The sequence below is a fragment of the Enhydra lutris genome, unplaced genomic scaffold (genome assembly GCF_002288905.1).
Source record: "Enhydra lutris kenyoni isolate GAN:26980312 unplaced genomic scaffold, ASM228890v2 scaffoldscaffold83, whole genome shotgun sequence".
In the NCBI taxonomy this organism is placed as follows: Eukaryota; Metazoa; Chordata; class Mammalia; order Carnivora; family Mustelidae; genus Enhydra; species Enhydra lutris.
The window spans coordinates 897,707-919,824 of record NW_019154167.1 but is presented as its reverse complement, the minus strand read 5'-3'; the positions used below and the strand labels follow the sequence as shown (position 1 = coordinate 919,824).

The following is a 22,118-nucleotide window of genomic DNA, read 5'->3' as shown; positions in this document are numbered from 1 at the left end:
TATTTTTTCTCTCTGTGTTTCATTTCGGTAGTTTCTTTTTTTTTTCTTTTTTTAAAAAATTATCTTTATGAGATATAATTGACACATAAAATGTTATGTTTTTTAAATTTTAATTTTTTTCAATGTTCCAAGACTCATTTATGCACCACACCCAGTGCCCCATGCAATACGTGCCCTCCTTAATACCTACCACCAGGCTCACTCAACCCCCCACCTTCCTCCCCTCCAAAACCCTCAGTTTGTTTCTCAGAGTCCACAGTCTCTCATGGTTCGTCCCCCCCTCCGATTTCTCCCAACTCACTTCTCCTCTCCAAATCCCAATGTCCTCTGTGTTATTTCTTATGCTCCACAAGTAAGTGAAACCATATGATAATTGACTCTCTCTGCTTCACTTATTTCACTCAGCATAATCTCCTCCAGTCCCTTCCATGTTGATGAAAAGTTGGGTATTCATCCTTCCTGATGGAGCCATAATATTCTTTTCTTTTTTTAAAAGATTTTATTTATTTCCTGCCACGTTGCTGAATTGTTGTATGAGTTCTAGTAGTTTCGGGGTGGAGTCTTTTGGGCTTTCCATATAAAGAATCATGTCATCTGCGAAGAGAGAGAGTTTGACTTCTTCATTGCCAATTTGGATACCTTTTATTTCTCTTTGTTGTCTGATTGCTGTTGCTAGGACTTCTAATACTATGTTGAACAAGAGTGGTGAGAGTGGGCATCCTTGTCGTGTTCCTGATCTCAACGGGAAGGCTGCAAACTTTTTCCCATTGAGGATGATATTTGCTGTGGGTCTTTCATAGATAGATTTTATGAAGTTCAGGAATGTTCCCTCTATCCCTATACTTTGAAGCGTTTTAATCAGGAACGGATGCTGGATTTTGTCAAATGCTTTTTCTGCATCAATTGAGAGGACCATGTGGTTCTTCTCTCTTCTCTTATTAATTTGTTCTATCACATTGATTGATTCGCGAATGTTGAACCATCCTTGTAGCCCAGGGAGGAATCCCACCTGGTCATGGTGGATAATCTTTTTAATGTGCTGTTGGATCCTGTTTGCTAGGATCTTGTTGAGAATCTTAGCATCCATATTCATCAGTGATATTGGTCTGAAATTCTCCTTTTTGGTAGGGTCTTTGCCTGGTTTGGGGATCAGGGTAATGCTGGCTTCATAGAAAGAGTCTGGAAGTTTTCCTTCTGCTTCAATTTTTTGAAACAGCTTCAGGAGAATCGGTGTTATTTCTTCTTTGAAAGTTTGGTAGAATTCCCCAGGGAATCCATCAGGTCCTGGGCTCTTGTTTTTTTTGGGAGGTTTTTGATCACTGCTTCAATCTCGTTACTAGATATCGGTCTATTCAGGTTGTCAATTTCTTCCTGGTTCAATCTTGGGAGTTTATAGTTTTTCAGGAATGCATCCATTTCATCTGGGTTGCTTAGTTTATTGGCATATAACTGTTGATAATAACTTCTGATGATTGTTTCTACTTACTTGGTGTTAGTTGTGATCTCTCCCTTTTCATTCATAATTTTATGAATTTGGGCTTTCTCTCTTTTCTTTTGGATTAGTGTGGCCAATGGTTTATCGATCTTATTGATTCTTTTAAAAAACCAGCTTCTAGTTTCATTGATACGTTCTACTGTATCTCTGGTTTCTACCTTATTGATCTCTGCTCTAATCTTGATTATTTCCCTTCTTATGTGTGGAGTTGGTTTGATTTGTTGTTGATTCTCCAGTTCTTTAAGGTGTAGAGACAGCTGGTGTATTCTGGATTTTTCAATTTTTTTTGATGGAGGCTTGGATGGCTATGTATTTCCCCCTTAGGACCGCCTTTGCTGTATCCCATAGGTTTTGGACCGAAGTGTCTTCATTCTCATTGGTTTCCATGAATTGTTTCAGTTCTTCTTTGATCTCCTGGTTGATCCAAGCATTCTTAATCAAGGTGGTCTTTAGCTTCCAGGTGTTTGAGTTCCTTCTGAACTTTTCCTTGTGATTGAGCTCCAGTTTCAAAGCATTGTGATCTGAGAATATGCAGGGAATAATCTCAGTCTTTTGGTATCAGTTGAGTCCTGATTTGTGACCCAGTATGTGGTCTATTCTGGAGAAGGTTCCATGTGCACTTGAGAAGAATGAGTATTCTGTTGTTTTAGGGTAGAATGTTCTGTATATATCTATGAGGTCCATCTGGTCCAATGTGTCATTCAATGCTCTTGTTTCTTTATTGATTTTCTGCTTCGATGATCTGTCTATTTCTGAGAGAGGCATGTTAAGTTCTCCTACTATTAATGTATTCATATCAATATGACTCTTTATCTTGATTAACAGTTTTCTTATGTAATTGGCTGCTCCCATATTGGGGGCATAGATATTTACAATTGTTAGATCATCTTGGTGGATAGTCTCTTTAAGAATTATGTAGTGTCCTTCTGTATCTCTGACTACAGTCTTTATTTGAGAGAGAGAGAGAAAGAGGGGCGGGAGGGGCAGAGGGAGAAGCAGACTCCCTGCTGAGCAGGGAGCCTGACCCCGAGCTTGATCCCGGGACTCAGAGATCATGATCTGAGCCAAAGGCAGATGCTTAATAGACTGAATCACTCACCTGCCCCTCATTTTGATAGTTTCTAATATATCTTGGCATTCACTAACCTTTTCTTCTGTAATGCCTACTCTGCCATTAATCTCTCCAGTGTATTTTTCATCTCAGACATTGTAGTTTTCATCTCTAGAAGTTCAGCTTAGTTATTTCTATAATATCCATATTTCTATTTAAACATATTTAGCCTTTCCTCTAGCTTTTGAATATATGGCACACAACACTAATTCAAAAAAGATGTATGTACCCCTATTTTTATTGCATTATTTATAATAGCCAAGAAACCTACATGTCCACTGATAGATGAATGGATAAAGAAGATGTCACACACACACACACACACACACACACACACACACACACGAATATTACACAGCCATAAAAAAGGATGTGATCTTGCATTTGCAACACCATGGACGGACTTTGCAAAGTGAAATAAGGCAGACTGAGAAAGACAAATACTGTATGATTTCACTCATATGGAATCTAAAACAAAACAAAACGAACAAAACCAAAACAAATGAACAAACAAAAAGCAGAATCAGACCTACAAATATGGAGAACACACTGATGGTTGCCAAGGGCAAGTGGGTGGGTGATGGGCAGAGGGAAATACAGGCTTCCAGATATGGAATGAATAAGTCGTGGGAATAATAGATACAGTATAGGGAATATAGTCAATGATAGTGTAATCGGGTTGAATGGTGGCAGATGGTAGCTACACATGTGGTGAGCAGAGCATAATATACAGACTTGTGGAATCATTGTGTTGTATACCTCAAACTCATGTAACATTGTGTGTCAACTATACTCAAAAGAAAATTAAAATCAAAACATGGACAGAGCATGGAATACAGTTATGATTGTCAGAATGTCTAATTCTGACATCTGTGTCAGTTCTGGGTCAGTTTTAATTGATTGCTTTTTCTCCTCATTATGGGTTGTGTTTTTTTCCTTCTTTGCATATCTGATCTTTTTTTTTTTTCTGGATGTCAGACATAATGAAATTTATCTTATTGGATGCTGTATATTTTTGTATTTCTATAAATATTCTTAAGCTTTGTTCTAGGACATAGTTAAGTTTCTTGAAAATAACTTGATCCTTTTGGGTCTTGTTTTTAAGACTTGTTAGGTGGAATCAGAGCAGTGTTTAGTCTGAGTCACATTTTCTGTACTAGCGAGGCAAGACATTTCTGAGTACTCTCCGAGGTGCTCCATGCATCATGAGATTTTCCAGTCTGGCTTTTGGGAACAGACTCTATTCCTGGCCCTTTGTGAAGACCAGGGATTTTTTCCCTCTCAACCTTTTTTAAAAAACTTTTTAAAATTTATTGATTTGAAAGAGAGCGAGAGCACATGCAGTGGGAGAGGGCCAAAGGGAGAGGGAAAAGCAAGAAGCAGACTCCACTGCTGAGCAGGGAGCCTGGCGTGGGGCTTGATCCCAGGGCCCTGGGGTCATGACCTGAGCTTAAGGCAGACATTCCACCAACTGAGCCGCCCACGCACACTTTCCTCTCATCTTTTAAGGGAGCTCTTTTCTTGGCCTTGGGCAGTATGTATTGATCAGCATTTTGTTGAATACTTAGAGGGGAACCTTCCGGAGGTCTCCAGAATTCTCTCTGTGCAGCCTTCTCTCTGGTACTCTGCCCTGTGAACTCCAGCCAACTTAGTCTCTTAGAGTCTCAGCGTTCTTAATTAGAGACATCATCAAGATCTGCCTGATTTCCCCTTCATGTACTATTTTACTCTCAATTTTGTTGGAACAATTTTTCCCGTAGTCTTCCAAGAAAGAATACTTGGGAAGTAAGTTTTCAAAAACTTTTTGTTTAAAAAATATTTGAAATTTATTTTCACATTTGGTAAGTTGGAAATAGATTTCCCTTATAATTTTGAAAGCATGGCTCTATTGTCTCCTAACTTCTAGTGTTGGGCTGAGAAACCCACTCCTATTTTGATCCCTGATCTTTTAGATGTGACCTATATTTTAACATTTGACGGTTTTAAGGTCTTATCTTTAATCCTGTTTTTCTTAAATTTTTCCAAGATATGCCTTGGTATGGGTCTTTTATCATTCTTTTTTGTTGGGCACTAAGTAGGTCTTTCCAATCTGGAGGCTAGTGACTTTTCATTCTGGGAAGTTCTCTTATATTTTTCACTAACAATTTCCTCCCATTTATTTCCTCTCTTCTCTCTATCCAGGACTCTAATTAGTCAGAGGTTGAACATTCTAGATTTTCTCTCTGATGTTTAAAATCTTTCATTTCCTAGTTTTCACGACACTGTCTTCTTACTCTATTATCTGAGATGTTTCCTTAAGTTTTTATCCAGTCCTTCTATTAAAATTTTAATTTCAGCATTCTTATTTTTATTTATAAGAGCTCTTTCTTGATCTTTGCTTTTATTTTTTTTAGCATTCTGTCCTTGTTTTGTGGATACAAACTATTTATTTATCTTCTTGAAGATCTGGACGATCATTTAAAAACTTCTAAGCTCTGCATTGTTTTGGTCTCCTCCAAGTTCCTTTTCTCTATTCGTTTGTTTAAGTTGCTGTCTTTCCCTACATGTTTGGTAAGCTTTCGGCTGCCTGTTTGAATTGACGCACTAGAGGGTGACTGGAAGATCTGAGGGGATGGGAACAGTTTGTTCCTCGGTGAATGTCACTATAGGATAAGGTGGAATGCCAGATTTTTACTGAGGGGACCCAAATGTCAGTTCTGTAGGTGTTTTCTCTTCAGTCAGTTTCCCCTAGAAGGAATCTACCAATCTCCTGCTTCTGATGGGGGATGAGGGGGACTAGGCTGGCTGCCACGATTCTGGGAACCAAGCAAGAAAAGGTGGCTGAGGGTTTTAAGACTGCTTTTGATGCAGCGTCAAAGCTCTGCAGAAACTGAACCTCACATCTCTTGCCAGGACGAGGGAGGAGTAGTCTCTGGTCGAGTGGATCTGGGGTCTAGCTGTTCTTCCTATAAACTTTCAACTGTCGGCGGCACAAAATCAGCTTGACGTTGTTGGCTTCCTGACCCAGCTTTCTCTGGTCTGTTGTTGGTTACCGCTCATGCATCCCTTTCTAGCTTCCAAACATTTGCTGACAATCTCTTACTTGCTGGCATGTCTTTTTCCATTCTCTTTGTCTTTGTGGGTTTATGACATTTTATTCTTTGACTGTCATTTCAATGGTATTTCATGAGAGCAGAGATAAAACATAAATTTAAACCACATTATTCAATCATCCCCACTCACTCTTCAAGACTCTGAAATGTCTTCTGCCACTACCACACTATTCCGAGTGTTCTTTCTGAGGTCACCAAATGGATACCCTGTTGCTAAATCTAATAGATGTTCCTTTGTTTTATCTTACTGTTTCGTCTTCCTTAATCACTCAATAGGGGCGCCTGGGTGGCTCAGTCCTTAAGCGTCTGCCTTCCGCTCAGGTCATGATCCCAGCGTCCTGGGATCGAGCCCCACATTATGCTCCCTCCTTCGAGGAGAGCCTGCTTCTCCCTCTCCTACTCCCTCTGCTGTGTTCCCTCTCTTGCTATGTCTCTGTCAAATAAATAAATAAACAAAATCTTTTAAAAAAATCACTCAATAACCTTTGTTCCTACTGACAATGATTCGTACTTGAAATTTCTCTGCCCTTAGCTTTGGTGAACACTTCTACTTTTCTCCCTACCTACTGAGTTTCTTTTTGCCTTTGGGAGCACATCGCCTTTGACCTATTCCTTTAAAGCTGTTGTCTTTATGATTCTGTTTTAGGCTATTCTCTTTTCTCTTGAGAATCATCTGCCCAACCTCAATATCTTCATCAGTGGTTTCTCACAGGGTCTGAAATTCTTCCCCACCAATAATAATTGTAATAATCTATTATGGGCCAAGACCTCGGTTAAAATGAAATTCCAGCTGGGAGAGTATTCCTTCCCCGCTTACAAATGACACTTATCATATCGTCCTTGAGAGATAACTAATGTTGTTTTGCTTAAACATATTAAACATAGACACAGACACACAGAGACACACACACACACACACTCACACACACACTCTTACATATACCCCAGTGCCATTTTTACTCATCCTTAACTTTCAGCCACTGCTAACATTTGGGAGTATAGTATCCCAATATTTAGATTTTTATTTTTTATAAGATTTTTATTTATTTAAGAGAGAGAAAGACAGTGTCTGACTGGAGAGGGGCAGAGGGGAAAGGAGAAGGAATCTCAAGCAGACTCACCATTGAGCATGGAGCCCGCGGTGGGGCTCGATCCCACGACCGTGAGATCATGACCTGAGCTGAAACCAAGAGTCAGATGCTTAGCTGACTCAGCTGCCCAGGCGCCCCTAGATTTAATAAATATTTCACAAACAGAGGGTCATGCTGTATATACTTCATTATACCCTATGTTTGAAACTTAGCAATATATCGTGAACTTGTCCCTGTCATTGAACTGATTTTCAGTGGCCTTGTAGTATTTCATCTTTTGATGTATTACATTTACTTAGCTCTGTCCCCATGGTTAGAGAGTTAGGGTACATATGGTATGTTGAATGCCCTTACACCTCAGTTGTTTCCTTAGCAATAAATTTTTGAAGTAGAACTGTGATGTCAAAGAATATTTGCATTTTAATCTATGTTGGTATTTAATGCCAAACTTATCCCCAAAATTCGTTATCAGTTTCAGTCCTAATAAAATATGTAGACATTATCTCATACGGGCATAAAAAGCTCCTATAATTGTCATTATTTATAATCTTCAATGCAATCTCACTTTAATTTACATTTATTTGATTCCTCATATAGTCGGCTTTTGAATATATTTTTTAATATTTTATTATTTATTTGAGAGAGAGAGAGAGTGAGTGAGAGTGAGAGAGAGAAAGAGCACAAGCCCGGGGAGAGGCAGAGGGAGAGGGAGAGAGAGAGAGAGAGAGAGAAGCAGGCTCCCTGCTGAATAGGGATCCTGATCCCAGGATGCTGGGATCATGACCTGAGCCAAAGGCAGATGCTTTACTGACTGAGCCACCCAGGCGTCCTGGGCTTTGAAATATATTTGTTGCCTATTTGTTTTCATGCTGTGTGAATTAGCTTTCTGTTTTATTTGTCTATGTTCCTGTCACTACTTTCCTTTTTGCTCATTTGTAGACACCTTAAAATCTGTTTTGCCTCCAATTTTGACCCCTTCCAGCCCATCCGTACAGACAGAACATGTTTCCTAAAACATAAATTTGAGCATCACTCCTTGGCTGAAAGTGGTTCAGTGGCCCTCACTGCTCTTTGGATAAAGTGCAAACCTTGTAACGTGGCCCACAAGGCCCTGTGTGATTTTGCTAATTCTGCAACCTTCAGACTAGAGAGAACACAGAGCCACATAGTCTCGGCTTACCTAACCCCTACGCATTGTGTAGGTCACTGCATAAAATGAACTTCCTCCCGGGAGATTTCCCTTAGTGCCCAAGTCCCTGCCAGGGGAGTCTTGTGTATGGTACAGTCCCTTTGTAGTGGCATTTTTATTGCCTATTTAATATCTTTCTCCTTCACAAACTGAATTTCGTGAGGGCAAAGCCCACAACTGTGTGTCTCCAGTGTGTCTGGCACAGTGCCTGGCACATTATTTGTGCTCAGTGAGTATTGGATGGGTGGATGGGTGGATGGATGGATAGATGGATGGGTGGATGGATGGACTGATGGACAGATGGGTGGATGAATGGAAGAAAGAAGATTGGGGAGGCCAGGAAGAAATTTTATGAGCCAATTTTCTGCCTTAACTCTTGCCCTATAGGGGTTGTTGTCTTCTTACTCATTGAATCCTGAAGACTGGCCATTCTATGTAAGACCTGAAGATTATAGTGTCAGTCTTTCATATGTTTATCCTGGCCTACAGCTTATTCCTAAGTCATCTCTATTTTCACAAACAGCCAAGAGCTCTTGTTGGTAGATGTGTAGCTGGGTGTACGTGCGTGAATGTTTAACTTCTCATCCCCTTACAACTAATTCACCTTAGAAGTTTCCTCTCTGGTCTTCTACATTCAGTGCTTCTTCCCTTTATTCTACCTGCATATTGTTGCCAGATTAATTTTTTTTTCCATTCTGTCATTTGCATGTTCAAGGATCTTCATTGGCTGTGATTCAGAAGGTCTGTCATAGGGCCTCAACATGTGTGCTTTGGTCAAAACTGCCCAAGAGAATTCTGATGTGTTATCATGGTTAAGAATTGCTGAAGCACAGAAGAATTTACCTTATTTTTTTTTAAAGAGCTACCTAAATTGGTTCAGGGTATAGAGCTTAGAATCCAATGAACATAGATTCAGTTATATTTCTTTTTTTTTCTGACCCTTACTGGTTGTGTGACCTTAGGCAAGTTACTTAAGCTTTCTATGTATCATTTCTTATTTATGTTATATCTTACTGTCATTTACAAAAAGGAAATAACATATACTACACAGGATTATGGCAAGAGGTAAATTAAATAATGTATGTAAAGCGCATGCATGGTCTCTTCTGTCTACTAAATGCTCAATAAATGTTAGCAGCTGTGTTGTTGTTAGTCATTCATTATTCATTTAACAATTGTTTATTCACCCTGTGTCCAACACTGTGTTACTGACCATGGAAGCTATGAGAGGTACAAAATACAAACCCTGCTCTTGAGATGCTTAGAACTAACTGGGGAGGTAAAAGTAGCAGAGCATTATATAATCATAGTAAATAGTAATAAAATTAAATGAAAATGTTATAAAAGAACAAATCAAGTACAGTATTTAGGTGAAGGCTTGAACTCAGCTCAGCCCCAGCGTGCTGGCTTGTTGATTAGCATAAAAAAAATCGAGGGGAAGAAAAAAAATCTCTCAAACTGCTCTAACCAAGCCTTCAGAGGTCTAGTTTTGATGCTGCCTGCCAGATGGAAAATGATGCAGAGGGGAAAAAATCCTGTATTTACTTCTCAAAATTAAGACAGGATGGGGGAGTGTGTTTGTGGGGTGAACATATGTGAATAAATATGGTATATCTCTTAATTTGTTCCTGATGATTAAATTTTAACTGGTTTCCATTGGAAAATCACAGATATGATATTTTCCATTTAATGAATCAAGCCCCCCAAGTCATACATATTTTTGCCTTGTTGAACCAGGAATCAAACATTGGATAAAAGTTGCAAACTGATTTTGATGTATATTGATGCACTTTTTCTCTTTCCCAGGGTCGCTATGGCAACAGCATCTTCTCAAGTTCTGATTCCAGACATCAATTTTAATGATGCCTTTGAAAACTTTGCTTTAGATTTTTCCAGAGAAAAGAAACTGCTGGAGGGGCTAGATTATTTAACAGGTGTGAAAATACTGTGGTTTCCTTTCCATTTTAATGCTTGTCTTTTGGTATTCTCTTACTTTAAGGTAATCAGAAAAGGACCATATTTGTAATGAAAATGCTTTTATAACTTTTAAGATAATACATGTCTCTTTTTAGATAGAATATACTTTAGCTCATGTATCAGAAAAGAAAGATGATGTGTCAGATATTTATGGGGGCAGACAGGAGTACCATCATACCTAAAGGTCAAGAAAAAAGAAGACATTGCTGATGGATTTCTCCTTATGAGCCTATCATTAATATATTGTTGCTTGTTGTTGAAGGGGTTAGAACTCAGGTGGCAATTATGGAATATTAAAGCATGTCCTGCTTGGATACGTGTACTGTTCAAATGGTTTTAAGGAAATTTGAGAAACTAGCAGATTAGGATGAAAAAATGTAAGAACTGTCTGGCTTGCAGACAATTTTAGGAAATGAGGGATGCAACTAGCCTGTGAAAAATTCTTGTTACCTTCAGGATTATTGAATGGCCACTTCCCGAGAAAAATACACACGTACAATAATTTGGCATTGGTCATTATTTTTGTTAACATATTAAAATAACTGTCATTTACTGAACAACTACTTTATGCCAGACACTTTGTACTCATTTTGTAGTGTAAGTATCTACCACAAATCTGTCAGGTAATGGTCATCCCTTATTTCACAGATAAGAGAACTCGTATAATTGGCTCTTGGCTATCCTACCCAGAATATATGATAAAACTTATTTTAAAATAAAAAGAAACAGGTTGAAGGTCATGCAATAAGAAAACTACATGGCCACTGGAGGTCTCGGCACTTGGCTTCCATCGAATGCATCTCGTTGATGAAGAGAACCTCCTCTCCAAGAGGTGTTGAGTTAGGAAGCAAGAGTGACAACTGTTAAAATTCCAGAACAGAGAGAGTGTGCCTTCCTCACCTTCTTTTCTACCTTTCCTTACAGCCCCAAACCCACCATCTATCCGAGAGGAGCTCTGTACTGCCTCCCACGACACCATTACAGTCCACTGGATCTCAGATGATGAGTTCAGCATCAGCTCCTATGAGCTTCAGTACACCATATTCACTGGCCAGGCTAACTTCATCAGTAAGTCATGGTGTAGTTGGGGCCTGTGGCCAGAGATAAGGAAATGTAAGGAAGCAGTAAGCTGCTCAAGATTGGCCGGGGCGCCACGAGGCAAGTGTTTGTAAGACATGTTAGGTTGTTGAGTATAGTGTTTCTAGTAGACAGTGTAAGCTCCCCCAGGGCATTGCAAAGACCGTATTGCTGGGTGGACAAGCAAGGTGTGTATTTCCTTGCTGGGGGAGTCACGGTGGCCACTCCCATTTGTTTTTGTAATCCCTAGCCTTTCCTCAGTTAATCCATGTCACTCTGCTCATCCTGAGTCAGAACCCAGCGCAGAATTCATTCCTGGGTAGCCACACCACTGTCATTGCTGATTCTGTGTGTGTGAACATCCCTCTCCTCTGCTCTTCTTCCACTTCATTAACATGATAAAATACATCACGTTGGAGGACAACTGCTTCCTTTCCCAGACCTATTTGTGTCTGCGATGGTAGTGATAAGCCTTCTGCCTCTGTCACTGTCCCCCTTCTCCCCCTCCTCTGAATGACACCAAATACAAAAATGTGGCAGTGGGCCATGAAATGAAAGCTGTTTAAAAAGCAGTCACTGAGCTCACATGTTATGGTTTCACCTTCTTGTGAATTAGAGCAAGACCAGGCAGAATAAGAAACTTGACTCATCGATGGCCAGATGAAAGAGACCCAGTTGCGAGTTCCCCTCCCTGTGCCGGGGAGAACTGGAAAGCAGAATTAAAACTGGATTCAAGACCAGAACTGATCCCCACCCTAAGGTTCACCCTAGGACTCTCGCCCTAGTCCGCAGAGCTGCAAATTAGTATTTTCTTTTACCTTTGTACGTGTGTGTGCATCTGTGTCTCACTTCGCACACAGGCCCACATGAGAGGAATTTTCCCCATGACACCAGCCCAATAGGCTTCCTTTTCCTGTTTGGTGCCCATGCTGGGCCACATGGTGGGCTGGGGAGGTGACAGGACATTGCGGGTCACACTCGAAAAACACTTGCCTCGTGCAGCTCCCACCTAAGCCACCTGGCCTGGGTAGCTGTGCTCCTAGGTGTTTTATTCAACTTGAGGAGTCACAAACCCTGAGGCCTCCCTGACGTGCTTTCCTGCACTTTTCTCTCTCTCTCCCTTGCTCTGGTGAGTCTTACAGCCAGCAACTGAGCTTCTCCTTCCTGAGAGGGGTAGAGCAGTGGTCTGCTGGGAGCTGAGCCGTAAGTCCAAGCGACAAAGATCTGAAGGCTCTGCTTTCCATTTTCAAAGATATATAGCCCTTTGTAAAGAAGAACTTAAAAGATGATTCTTAATGGTGATAGGATCATAGCGCCTTCGGATTGGAAGGAACCTTAGAAGTCCTTTAGGCTAATCTTCTTCCCTTCTACTAGACACCCAGTGGATAACTGTCCTGCCTCTACCGGAACATTTCCTGTTCTGGTGATAGCTCACTTCTAACAAAATAACTCATTCTGTTGTTGTGTTGTTGTAAATAATTGTCAGGGCTTCCATACGGAGGGCCTAACCCTTCCTCCTAGTAAATAACAATGACGATAAGAATTGATAACGTGCATTCTGCTTTGTCATTTATAAACGCTCCCACATAGATCATCGTGCTGAGTCCTCATGGCTTCTTCCCTAGCCTTATGGCATAGATGATACTAATTCTGTTTTATGGATAAAGAAGCTGAGGTTCACGTGAAATGAGTTGCCCAAGGTCACAGAGCTACAAACTGATAGAGTCAAGGTTTGAACACAAGCCTGTAAGACTTCAAGTCTAATGTTTCTTGAATGAAACCCACAGCTACTGATTAGTCCTAGTCCTGGCCTTTTGTACCTCACTAACAAACCTGATCCATCTCTCCCATGACAGTTCTTCAGGTAGCTCTTTAGGTAGCTCTCATGTACGTCCCTTCTAAATTTTCTCTTTTCCAGGCTAAACACCCTTAATTCTTTGAATTGCTCCTCATGTGAGATGGTTTCAGGCCCCTTACTGTCATGGTATCCTTTTCAGGAACACACTGCTGTGTGTCAAAGTGCTTTATGAAATGCACTGTCTAGGGGCGCCTGGGTGGCTTAGTTGGTTAAACACCCGACTCTTGGTTATGGCTCAGGTCATGATCTCAGGGGCCTGGGATCGAGTCTTGTATCGGGCTCTGCACTCATCATGGAGTCTGAGAGTGTCTCACCCTCTCCCGCTTGTGCTTACTCTCTCTATATAATAAATGCATAAAATTTTTTAAAAAACGTGCTTTCAAAAAAGTGAATACAGTACTCCAAAAGTGGTCTGACCACCCTAGCCCTGAACCTCTTTATTCCAGTAGTCACACTGACTGAGTGTTGATTACTGAGCATGTAGTCACTTGAAATCCCTAGGTCTTTCAAATTCTTGATTGTTTAAACTGAAATGCAACACCTTGAATTCATCCCTCTTCCATTTTGTCTGGTTAGCTTTGACTTCACATTCTAGCTTGCCAAAATCCTTTCAAATCCAGTTTCTGTCCTCCCAGCCTGTCTTCGATGTCATCTTCCAGTCTAGTGGAATAGAACAGTGACAAGGTAGAGCCCTGAGCAAAATTCTGCCTGGCAATGGGCAGATGAGATGAAAATATTTTAGGGGGCGCCTGGGTGGCTCAGTAGATTGAGCCTCCAACCCTTGACTGTGGCTCACATCATGATCTCAGGGTCCTGGGATCGAGTCCCATGTTGGGCTCTCCCCTCAGCAGGGAATCTGTTTGTCCCACCTCTCCCCCTCAGTAAATAAATAAATAAAATCTTGAAAAAGATGAAACTATTTTATTGGGAATACATATTCATGAAAATTCAAGGGCCTAATCTTTTCATTGGTCTGGCCTACCTCTGTTCTGCCACTGTTGATTGAACCTTGGCTCTGAGAGTTGCTTTCCTTTGAGGTTTTTCCACATTTTCTCTTCTTAAACCACTTTGTTGAGATTTAATTGACATTTAAAAAGTTGTCCATCAACAGATCAATGGATAAAGAAAATATGGTATGCCCATACAATAAAATATAATTCAGCCTTAAAAAAGAAGGAAATTATCTGCTATTTGTGACAACATGGATGAACCTGGAGGGCATTATGCTTAGTGAAATAAGCCAGACACAGAAGGACAAATAGGACCTGATACCATTTATATGAGGAATCTTAAAATAATGAAACTCCACATTTTCTTTAACTGGCAATTTCTTTCTTGTGGGCTAGAATTTTGTCTGGAGAAGTAGTTCCCCTTATTCTTCTTTTTGCTTTTCTTTCTTTCTCTCTTTTCCTTTTCCTTTTCCCTTTTCTTTTCTTCATCTGTAACTATCTCCCCACCTCATCTAAGATTTGAAATGGTCACAAGCCAATAATGTTCCCGATGATGCTGTTAGCTGGATTCAAACAGATGTTTGGCCAATTGTCTTCCCCATTACTGTCTATTTTTAGTCTATTTCAATTTTGTGTTTTGCATTATGCAAGCACTGGCCATACCTTCTGCCTGAGCAGGCCTACTATAACATACTGCCACAAACATAAAACTTCTGTTTCCTCTCCTTTTCATTTCCATGCAAATGTTCTCCACCACACATTTACACTCAGGTTCATGGATTTCCATATTGTGGTCTTTCCCATTTGAGCCTGGTGTATACTTCCATTACCAGAATTCACTCGTTAACCCTATTTCGCCAAGTCTCAGTGACACCTAGAGAATTCTATATTTGCCTTTTCAAAATTTAGAAATGGTTTCAAAGTCACAGAAAAGTTGTAAGAGTAACACAAGAATGTCTGTGTACTCTTTACCCAGATTCATCTGTTGTTAATATTTTGTCCCATTTCCTTTATCATTTGCTAGCATTCCCCATCTATTTCTGAACCATTTGAGAGTAAATTGCATACATCATCACCTCTGACCGCTAAATTCTTCAACGTAGGTTTTCTAATAAGGAAACTCTTATATAACGACAGTGTGGTTATCAACTTGAAGAGATTTAATACTTTTTTTCTGATCCCACCATTCATATTCCAATTTTGACAGTTGACCCAATAACCCCCTTTCTAACATATAAAGGATCCGATATTGTCCGTTAGAGTCGAGGATCAGGTATTGCATTCAATTGTCATTATCCCTAGTCCCCTTTAATCTAGAACGCTTCCTCAGCCTTTCTTTGTCTTTAACGACATTGACCTCTTTTTAAAAATGCCCTTTTATTTCTTTATTATACTGTCCCTTATTTGTGGGTTCCTCTGATGTTTCCTCACAATTTATATTCAGATTATGCATTCATGGCTGGAATACTGCATTGGAGATGTTGTGTCCTCCTGAGGACATCACATCTGGAGGCATGTGATGTCCACTTGCCCTTTGTTGGTGACATTAATTTTATTCAGCTGGTCAAAGACATTGGTGGATTTCTTCACCACATAGTTACTATTTTTCTTCTTGCAACTAATAAGCAATCCCTGTGGTGATACTTTGAGACAATGAAAATGTCCTGCTTCCTCATCAAACTCATCACACCCCACTCCTGTTTTAGCATCAGTCAAAAATTCTTGCGTGTTCCAGTCTTTACCCTGATGATTGCAAAATGATGATTTTCCAAATGAGCACTCCCTCCCCCATTTACTAGTTGGCACTCTGCATTCTACTATAAGGAAAAGCCCCACCATCTGTTTATTTATCTACTTCTCAGTATAGACTCGTGAATTCTCTTTCTTCAGTGGTTTATAATTCTTCACTGCCCTTGCTTATTTTGATGCTCAGATTGTCCAGATTTAGCCAGTAAGGGCCATTTAAGTTGACTCCTGGGTCCTTACATTTTCCCATCATTTTCTTGAGCACTTCTTTACTTCTAGCAGAACAGAAGATTCTAGGCTCATAATGATCTTATCCTGCCCCAGCCTTGAAATCAGTCATTTTTCTAAGGAATCCTGGTTCGTTTTAATCGGAGGATGTTATTAGAGAACAAGATCTGGGTACTAGGAACATACCCATATGCCCATGTACATATACCTATGCACACGCATAATATACAGAGACACATACCTAATATACTTGTGTATATGGGCGCACGTGTGTGTGCGTGCGCGCACACACACACACACACACGTATAGAAATCACGAGTTCATACCAGTACCTCCAATCCCAGTCCATCCCCACAGGTTCTTTCTTGCCTTCCCCCACTCCATATTCATATGTTCCAACTTCCATAGTGAGAACCCTGGCTCCCAATGACATCAACACATGTGCTCATTTGCTTAATCCTGTAATGTATCTAACGGTTTCAGAAGCGCTTTGCCTGCACTATGACAGAAACAAACAATAGTTCAGGATTTGTTTTCAGTCCTCCTCCTGCCCCCTTCCCTTTGGTGTGGTTGTTTTTCATCTGAAATGTAGTAGGGTTCATTTGTTTCAGCTTGTCTTCAGTTTTTGTCCCCACTCTTCCCATTCGTATTGATTTAATTGTGCTTTTCTGAATTTGTAAGACAATGTGTTTCCAAAACGAAAAACAAGACAAAAAAGGTGTATTCAGAGAAGTGTCTTTCTTTCCCATGTCTTTTTAATCCCATGCCTATCTCTATCCCTTTTTTAATCCTATCCCTATCCCTTTACCTGCCAACTTCAAACATATGTATTGTTCTCTTATTTGCCTTTATTTCTTGCAAAAAAAAATTAGCATACTATCCATGCTCTTCTGCAATTTGCTTTTTTCAACTAACAGTATACCCTGGGAATCACTCCATATCAGTTAATAGAGATCTTCTTCATTCTTTTTCATAGCTACATAGTACTTCATTATGAAGTTCAGTTTTTTTGTTTTGTATTGTTAGAAGAATATCTGGAAGACCGTTTATTTCCCTCTTTGTATTAAAATTCAAAGTGCAATTTATGATTCATACTGTGAATTGGTACATGGATAACCAAGCCCTCCCACATTATTCCTGGCCCTTATCCTTCTTCTCTTATCATGAGCACGACTGAGCACCTTCACCAGTTACTCTTTCTCGAACATCTCTGTTTGACCTCCATTGTGCTTCTTTTTCTGGTTTTATTTGAGACTTTTTCAACTTCCTACCAAATTCATTATAAAGCCCTCATGATCAGATCTTTTTCAAAACACTCATGATTATTTTTTTTCTAAAACACTCATGATTATTTTTAATTTTCAGTCTCACTAAATCCTTTACGAGTGCTACATAGAAGGGACTACATTCACTGCTCCTTTTCCTTGCCCATTCCTTCGCACGCTTTGGTAGAATGGTGGTTAAAAAGCAGTAAACTGATTGAGAAACAGATAACAGAAGAGAGGAGCCTTGATAATTCACAAACCAGAACGTCAACCCCTCTTTTACTCACAGTTAGCCAAATACATGTTTTTAATTATGCACATTTTTCTCTGTTTAAGTCAGTGTTTATGATCCAAAGAGTTTCAAAAGCAAAAACCTAGATCTCTGAGCTTGGGAGGGAAGAAGGTTCCAGGCCACAATGTGTTCCTGGACCACCCAACCTCAAATGGGTATTAGAACAGGGAAGGAGCAAAAAATGGGTAGTGTCAAGTGAGGAGATGGTAATGTTTGCTTTGATTTGCATGCCATCTCCTTGGCTTCCCTATATGCTACCTCGGAGCACAGTTAGTTTTGGGAGGAAGGGTGGGGAGGGGGTGGGAGAGATGAGCCATTAGCCCTGACAGCTTCGCTACCTTGCAGGGACAAAGCCACATTGCTGTCCACCTCATGCATTGTCACATAGTGGAGAGAACAGGACTAGGGTGAGAGACGAGGGTTACACTCAGCACATCACCATCTGTCTGTGGCCTTGGGCAAGTCACTTTTTTTTCTCTCAGTCTTAGTTTCCCATTTGTAAAATGAGGGAAATAGGGTGTGTGGGTGTCCTGTTGGCTCTGAGATTCCATGTTCCTGTGCTCTGCCCAGTGCCACTCCATCCATACCAGGCCAGGCTCAGCTGTCAGAGGATTGGGCCTTGGGTGTCAAGATCCAGGGACTCCATAAAATAGTGATGATTCTGTGACTTTGGTAGAGTGGCCATAAGGAGCCTGGCATGAGCCTAGCTCCATGGGAGAAAAGAGACAGAAGATATCTCACTCTGTCTCCTGGGACTCAAAAGAAAACAAAATGAAATTCGTTTTTTGTTTTTTTTTTTTTTTTTGTTTTTTTTTTTTTTTTTTTTTTGGTGGTAGCAGGTTGGGGGAGGGGTGAGCTTTTGATGAATTTTCAGTGTGCTTCTCATCCTATTTCTATGACCTGCTGGTTAATGTCCTTTCTTTCCCCCCCTTACAGGCCTGTACAATTCAGTGGATAGCTGGATGATTGTGCCCAACATTAAACAGAACCACTACACAGTGCACGGACTTCAGAGCGGGACCCGCTACATCTTCATTGTTAAAGCCATAAACCAGGCCGGCAGCCGGAACAGTGAACCCACCCGACTAAAAACAAATAGTACGTTGTGGTGATTCCAAAAGGCGAGCTCCACGTTCCCCTCTGTGCCACGGAGTACCTTTAGCCTGAGCGGGGAACCATGGAAGTGCAACATAGTGGAGGCACTGAGGAGAGGGGCTTTAATAGTTTTATATAGCTTTAATAGTTTATGCTTTGCGCAGAGGGTTTGCTGGTGCCTTTGGAAAATACATGAACCCAGAGATACATGCAAAGTGCAGGTAGTAGTAGCTGGTGTTTGGGGAGGGTGTTAGTAAAGGGTTTTTCTCTGCACCCCATCCCATGCTAGGGGAACAGTTTTGTGAGACAGGACTATTTGGGATAATCTGGTAGAATCCTTCCGCAGAGAAGTCATACCTTTTAGGAATGCTTCTGACCTAAGGGGACTTCCTAGACTTCCAACGAACTCAGCTTAACAAATAGTATTTGTGAGTAGCTAAAACAAACAGTTTTTTCTTTGTCTCCCATAGCACGAAAATTGAAGGTAGGCAGTTCGGGCTAGGGCTAGTGCAACAGCTAGTTCTGTGATGTTGTAAAAGACCTAAGCTCCTTCTCCCTTTGCATAGTGACTTATTGTCATATGGCCACAATATGGCCCTTGCGGCCTCCAGATGTCATATTTCCTTTTTTAAGATAGGAAGAGGGGGAGAGAGTCAGTGCATAGGATGGCTGTCTCTTCTATTGAGAAAGCCTGGCACGTTTCTAGAAGTGTCCCCAACCCTGTCTGACTTCTGTTTCCATCTACTTCCATCTTATTAGCCGCCCCTAGCAGCAAGAGAGGCTTGGAGCTGGAATATTTAGCTCTTCTGCCCTCTATGGTGAAAGTGGGGAAAAGAGAAAAAAGTAGGGAAAGGGGGTTATGTTTGCCAACAGCGTCTGTCACAGACCCATTTTGTATAACACAGCTCTTGCCGCACCCAGCAATTGGCTTTTAGTCATTTGTTTTATCATATGGTTATAAGAAATTCTAGGTTGTGAATGGTCCTACACAACAAATTCCATCTCTGATCATTCCTGATGCATCAGTCACTCTAATGAAGGTACCTAATCATATGTTATTTATATCCCCGTAGTAAGAGGATAGAAAGATGGTCTTCACTGAGTTCTTTTTACATTTTTTTTTGTTCTGCCACCAACCAGCAATTACCTCATCAGTTCCCCTCACTTTGTCTCACCTCAAACACTCCTTCCCCTAGGACCTACTCAAATCCCAAGCTACCCACTGAAATAAAGCAGAGTACAAAACGTATTTGAGAGCATGAGAGCCTGAGAGCCTCCTTTTAATTTGATAACCTATCCAGGGGGGCAGCTTCGTCTTCTTTTATTGAAAATGGTGGCTTCAGGCCCTACTTTCTTAATATAATCCAAATAGCAGCCAACTTGCACTGGCCCAAGAATGATCATCCTATGAGGAGTCCCCTGGTAGCAATAGTCCCGGAGGACAGGGATGGCATTCTTAAATACTTTACCATGCGTTTTGTTTTTTCTTTCTTTCTTTTTTTTTTTTTTTCAGGCCAACCCTTTAAACTGGATCCCAAAATGACTCACAAGAAGTTGAAGATCTCCAATGACGGGTTGCAGATGGAGAAGGATGAAAGCTCTCTGAAGAAGAGCCATACCCCGGAGAGGTTTAGCGGCGCCGGGTGCTACGGGGCAGCAGGGAATATATTCATTGACAGTGGCTGCCACTACTGGGAAGTGGTCATGGGTTCCTCCACCTGGTGAGTGGATCCCACTTGTAGTTTTTCTCTTCCTTTTTTCCTGTGAGATTCAGTTCCGTAGCATGAACATAGTACCAGTAGGTCAAGGTTAAAAGGCATGTGAGGAAAACCACTCCTAGAAAAATTGGCAGGCTTTTACAAAAGCAAAACTATAAAATCTTGGGAAATACACTGAGCTAGGGGTTGGAAATTACTGCAGCACTCTAATTGCTGACTTCCTAAAACTCTTGTGCTATTAACATTATGGGTATAAATGTAAACTATTTAGTAAAGGAAAAAGCATGCTTTAGATTTCTTATATATCCCATATGGTGCCTAGCACCACTGAGATCATTAATGCATGTTTATTTCTCTCTCCTTTCCACGGTCTCACAGGTATGCAATTGGTATCGCTTACAAATCAGCGCCCAAGAATGAATGGATTGGCAAGAATGCCTCCTCATGGGTCTTCTCTCGATGCAATAGTAACTTTGTAGTGAGACATAACAACAAGGAAATGCTGGTGGATGTGCCCCCACAGTTGAAACGTCTGGGTGTCCTTCTGGATTATGACAACAACATGCTATCTTTCTATGACCCAGCTAACTCTCTCCATCTTCATACTTTTGATGTGACCTTCATTCTTCCAGTTTGTCCAACATTCACAATCTGGAACAAATCCCTAATGATCCTGTCTGGCTTGCCTGCCCCAGATTTTATTGATTACCCTGAGCGGCAGGAATGCAACTGCAGGCCTCAAGAATCCCCTTATGTTTCTGGGATGAAAGCTTGCCATTAAGTTTTCAGAGAGCCAATAATTCACTGGCTCTCCAGTCCAGCAGGTCTTCCCCTCCTAAACCTCAGTTAGTGTCCAATATACAAAATACAAAATAAAGTTCATCTGAAGCATCCAAAATAACTAGATACTATAGATTTAATTTCTGTGCATTAATGCTTGTATTTGAATTAATGTATTGAGTCTCTCAGAATGAATTATCTGAGTAGTCTGGGTTCAAGCCATTGGAGGAGAAATTTAGAGAATACCTCTCTTATCATTGGAGAATTAAAAATTCCCAGTGATTTAGGAGTATAAATGATATTGGGAGGAATTAGGATAATTCTAAGTAAATAATGTAGAAAGATGCTCTGAACAAGGGGCTAGCCAGCCGGAAAGGTGTGCGTGGGTGGGGGTGTCAGCCTTTCCTAGCACTGGCCAGTTTGGCCAAGTAGAATTTTGAAGAGTCAAAGGATCACATATTATATGTAGTTTTTGATAAAAAGCCTACAATTGAGGATTTATTATACAAAGAACATGTATGTGTATATATAATATATATATAAAATGAATAAATAATATATGTTATATATTCATTTTATAATTATATATACATAATAAATTTTTTGATTTGCTCATTTGAGTGAGAAATATACTGGAAGGGAAAATGAGTTATATCATCCATTTTTGTCCCCTAAAGGGAACATCATCAAAATCAGGCAACATTTCCTCCCCCACTCCACTCATCCCTCCCATTCTCCCTCCTGTCACACACAGAGGTACATGTGCAATAATGACATAGATGCTGGGAAGAGCTCTAAATTGGATTAGGAGAGATTGGGGGACAAGATTGCACAAGAGATGCTATTGCCGGATAGAAAATTGATCCAAGTAGAAGCACAGTTTCACTGAGGCTGCCTAATGGAGGAGGTTCATTTGAATTGTTAAAAATTCCGTCACGGAATGTCCCAAAGAAATACCGTTTCATTACTCTCAAGTACGTACAGTTACCAGAATTAGGCTTAAAAAAAAGAAAAGAAAAAAAGAGTTGCATAATGGATGTTCTTTAGGAACTTTATTTACTTAATCGGTAAGAATGGAGTTCTCTAGATGCAACAACAATTTGCATATAAATGTACTTGTATTTTCAGATAAAACACTTCTGAAGTGCTTCAG

General features: G+C 40.4%; 1 protein-coding gene across 2 annotated transcripts in view; it reads left to right on the top strand.

Moving 5' to 3' along the window:
• The window catches only part of LOC111161275 (midline 2), a 95,136-nt gene extending 73,687 nt beyond the window's left edge, over positions 1-21,449 (top strand). For both annotated transcript variants that reach the window (XM_022524860.1, XM_022524859.1), the window contains exons 6-10: positions 9,785-9,912; positions 10,880-11,023; positions 18,309-18,470; positions 19,981-20,188; positions 20,564-21,449. In XM_022524860.1, coding sequence (XP_022380568.1) covers positions 9,785-9,912; positions 10,880-11,023; positions 18,309-18,470; positions 19,981-20,188; positions 20,564-20,966 — 1,045 coding nt within the window. In that variant the 3' untranslated portion in view covers positions 20,967-21,449. The remainder of the gene's footprint in view (positions 1-9,784; positions 9,913-10,879; positions 11,024-18,308; positions 18,471-19,980; positions 20,189-20,563) is intronic.
• Positions 21,450-22,118: the final 669 nt, after the last annotated feature.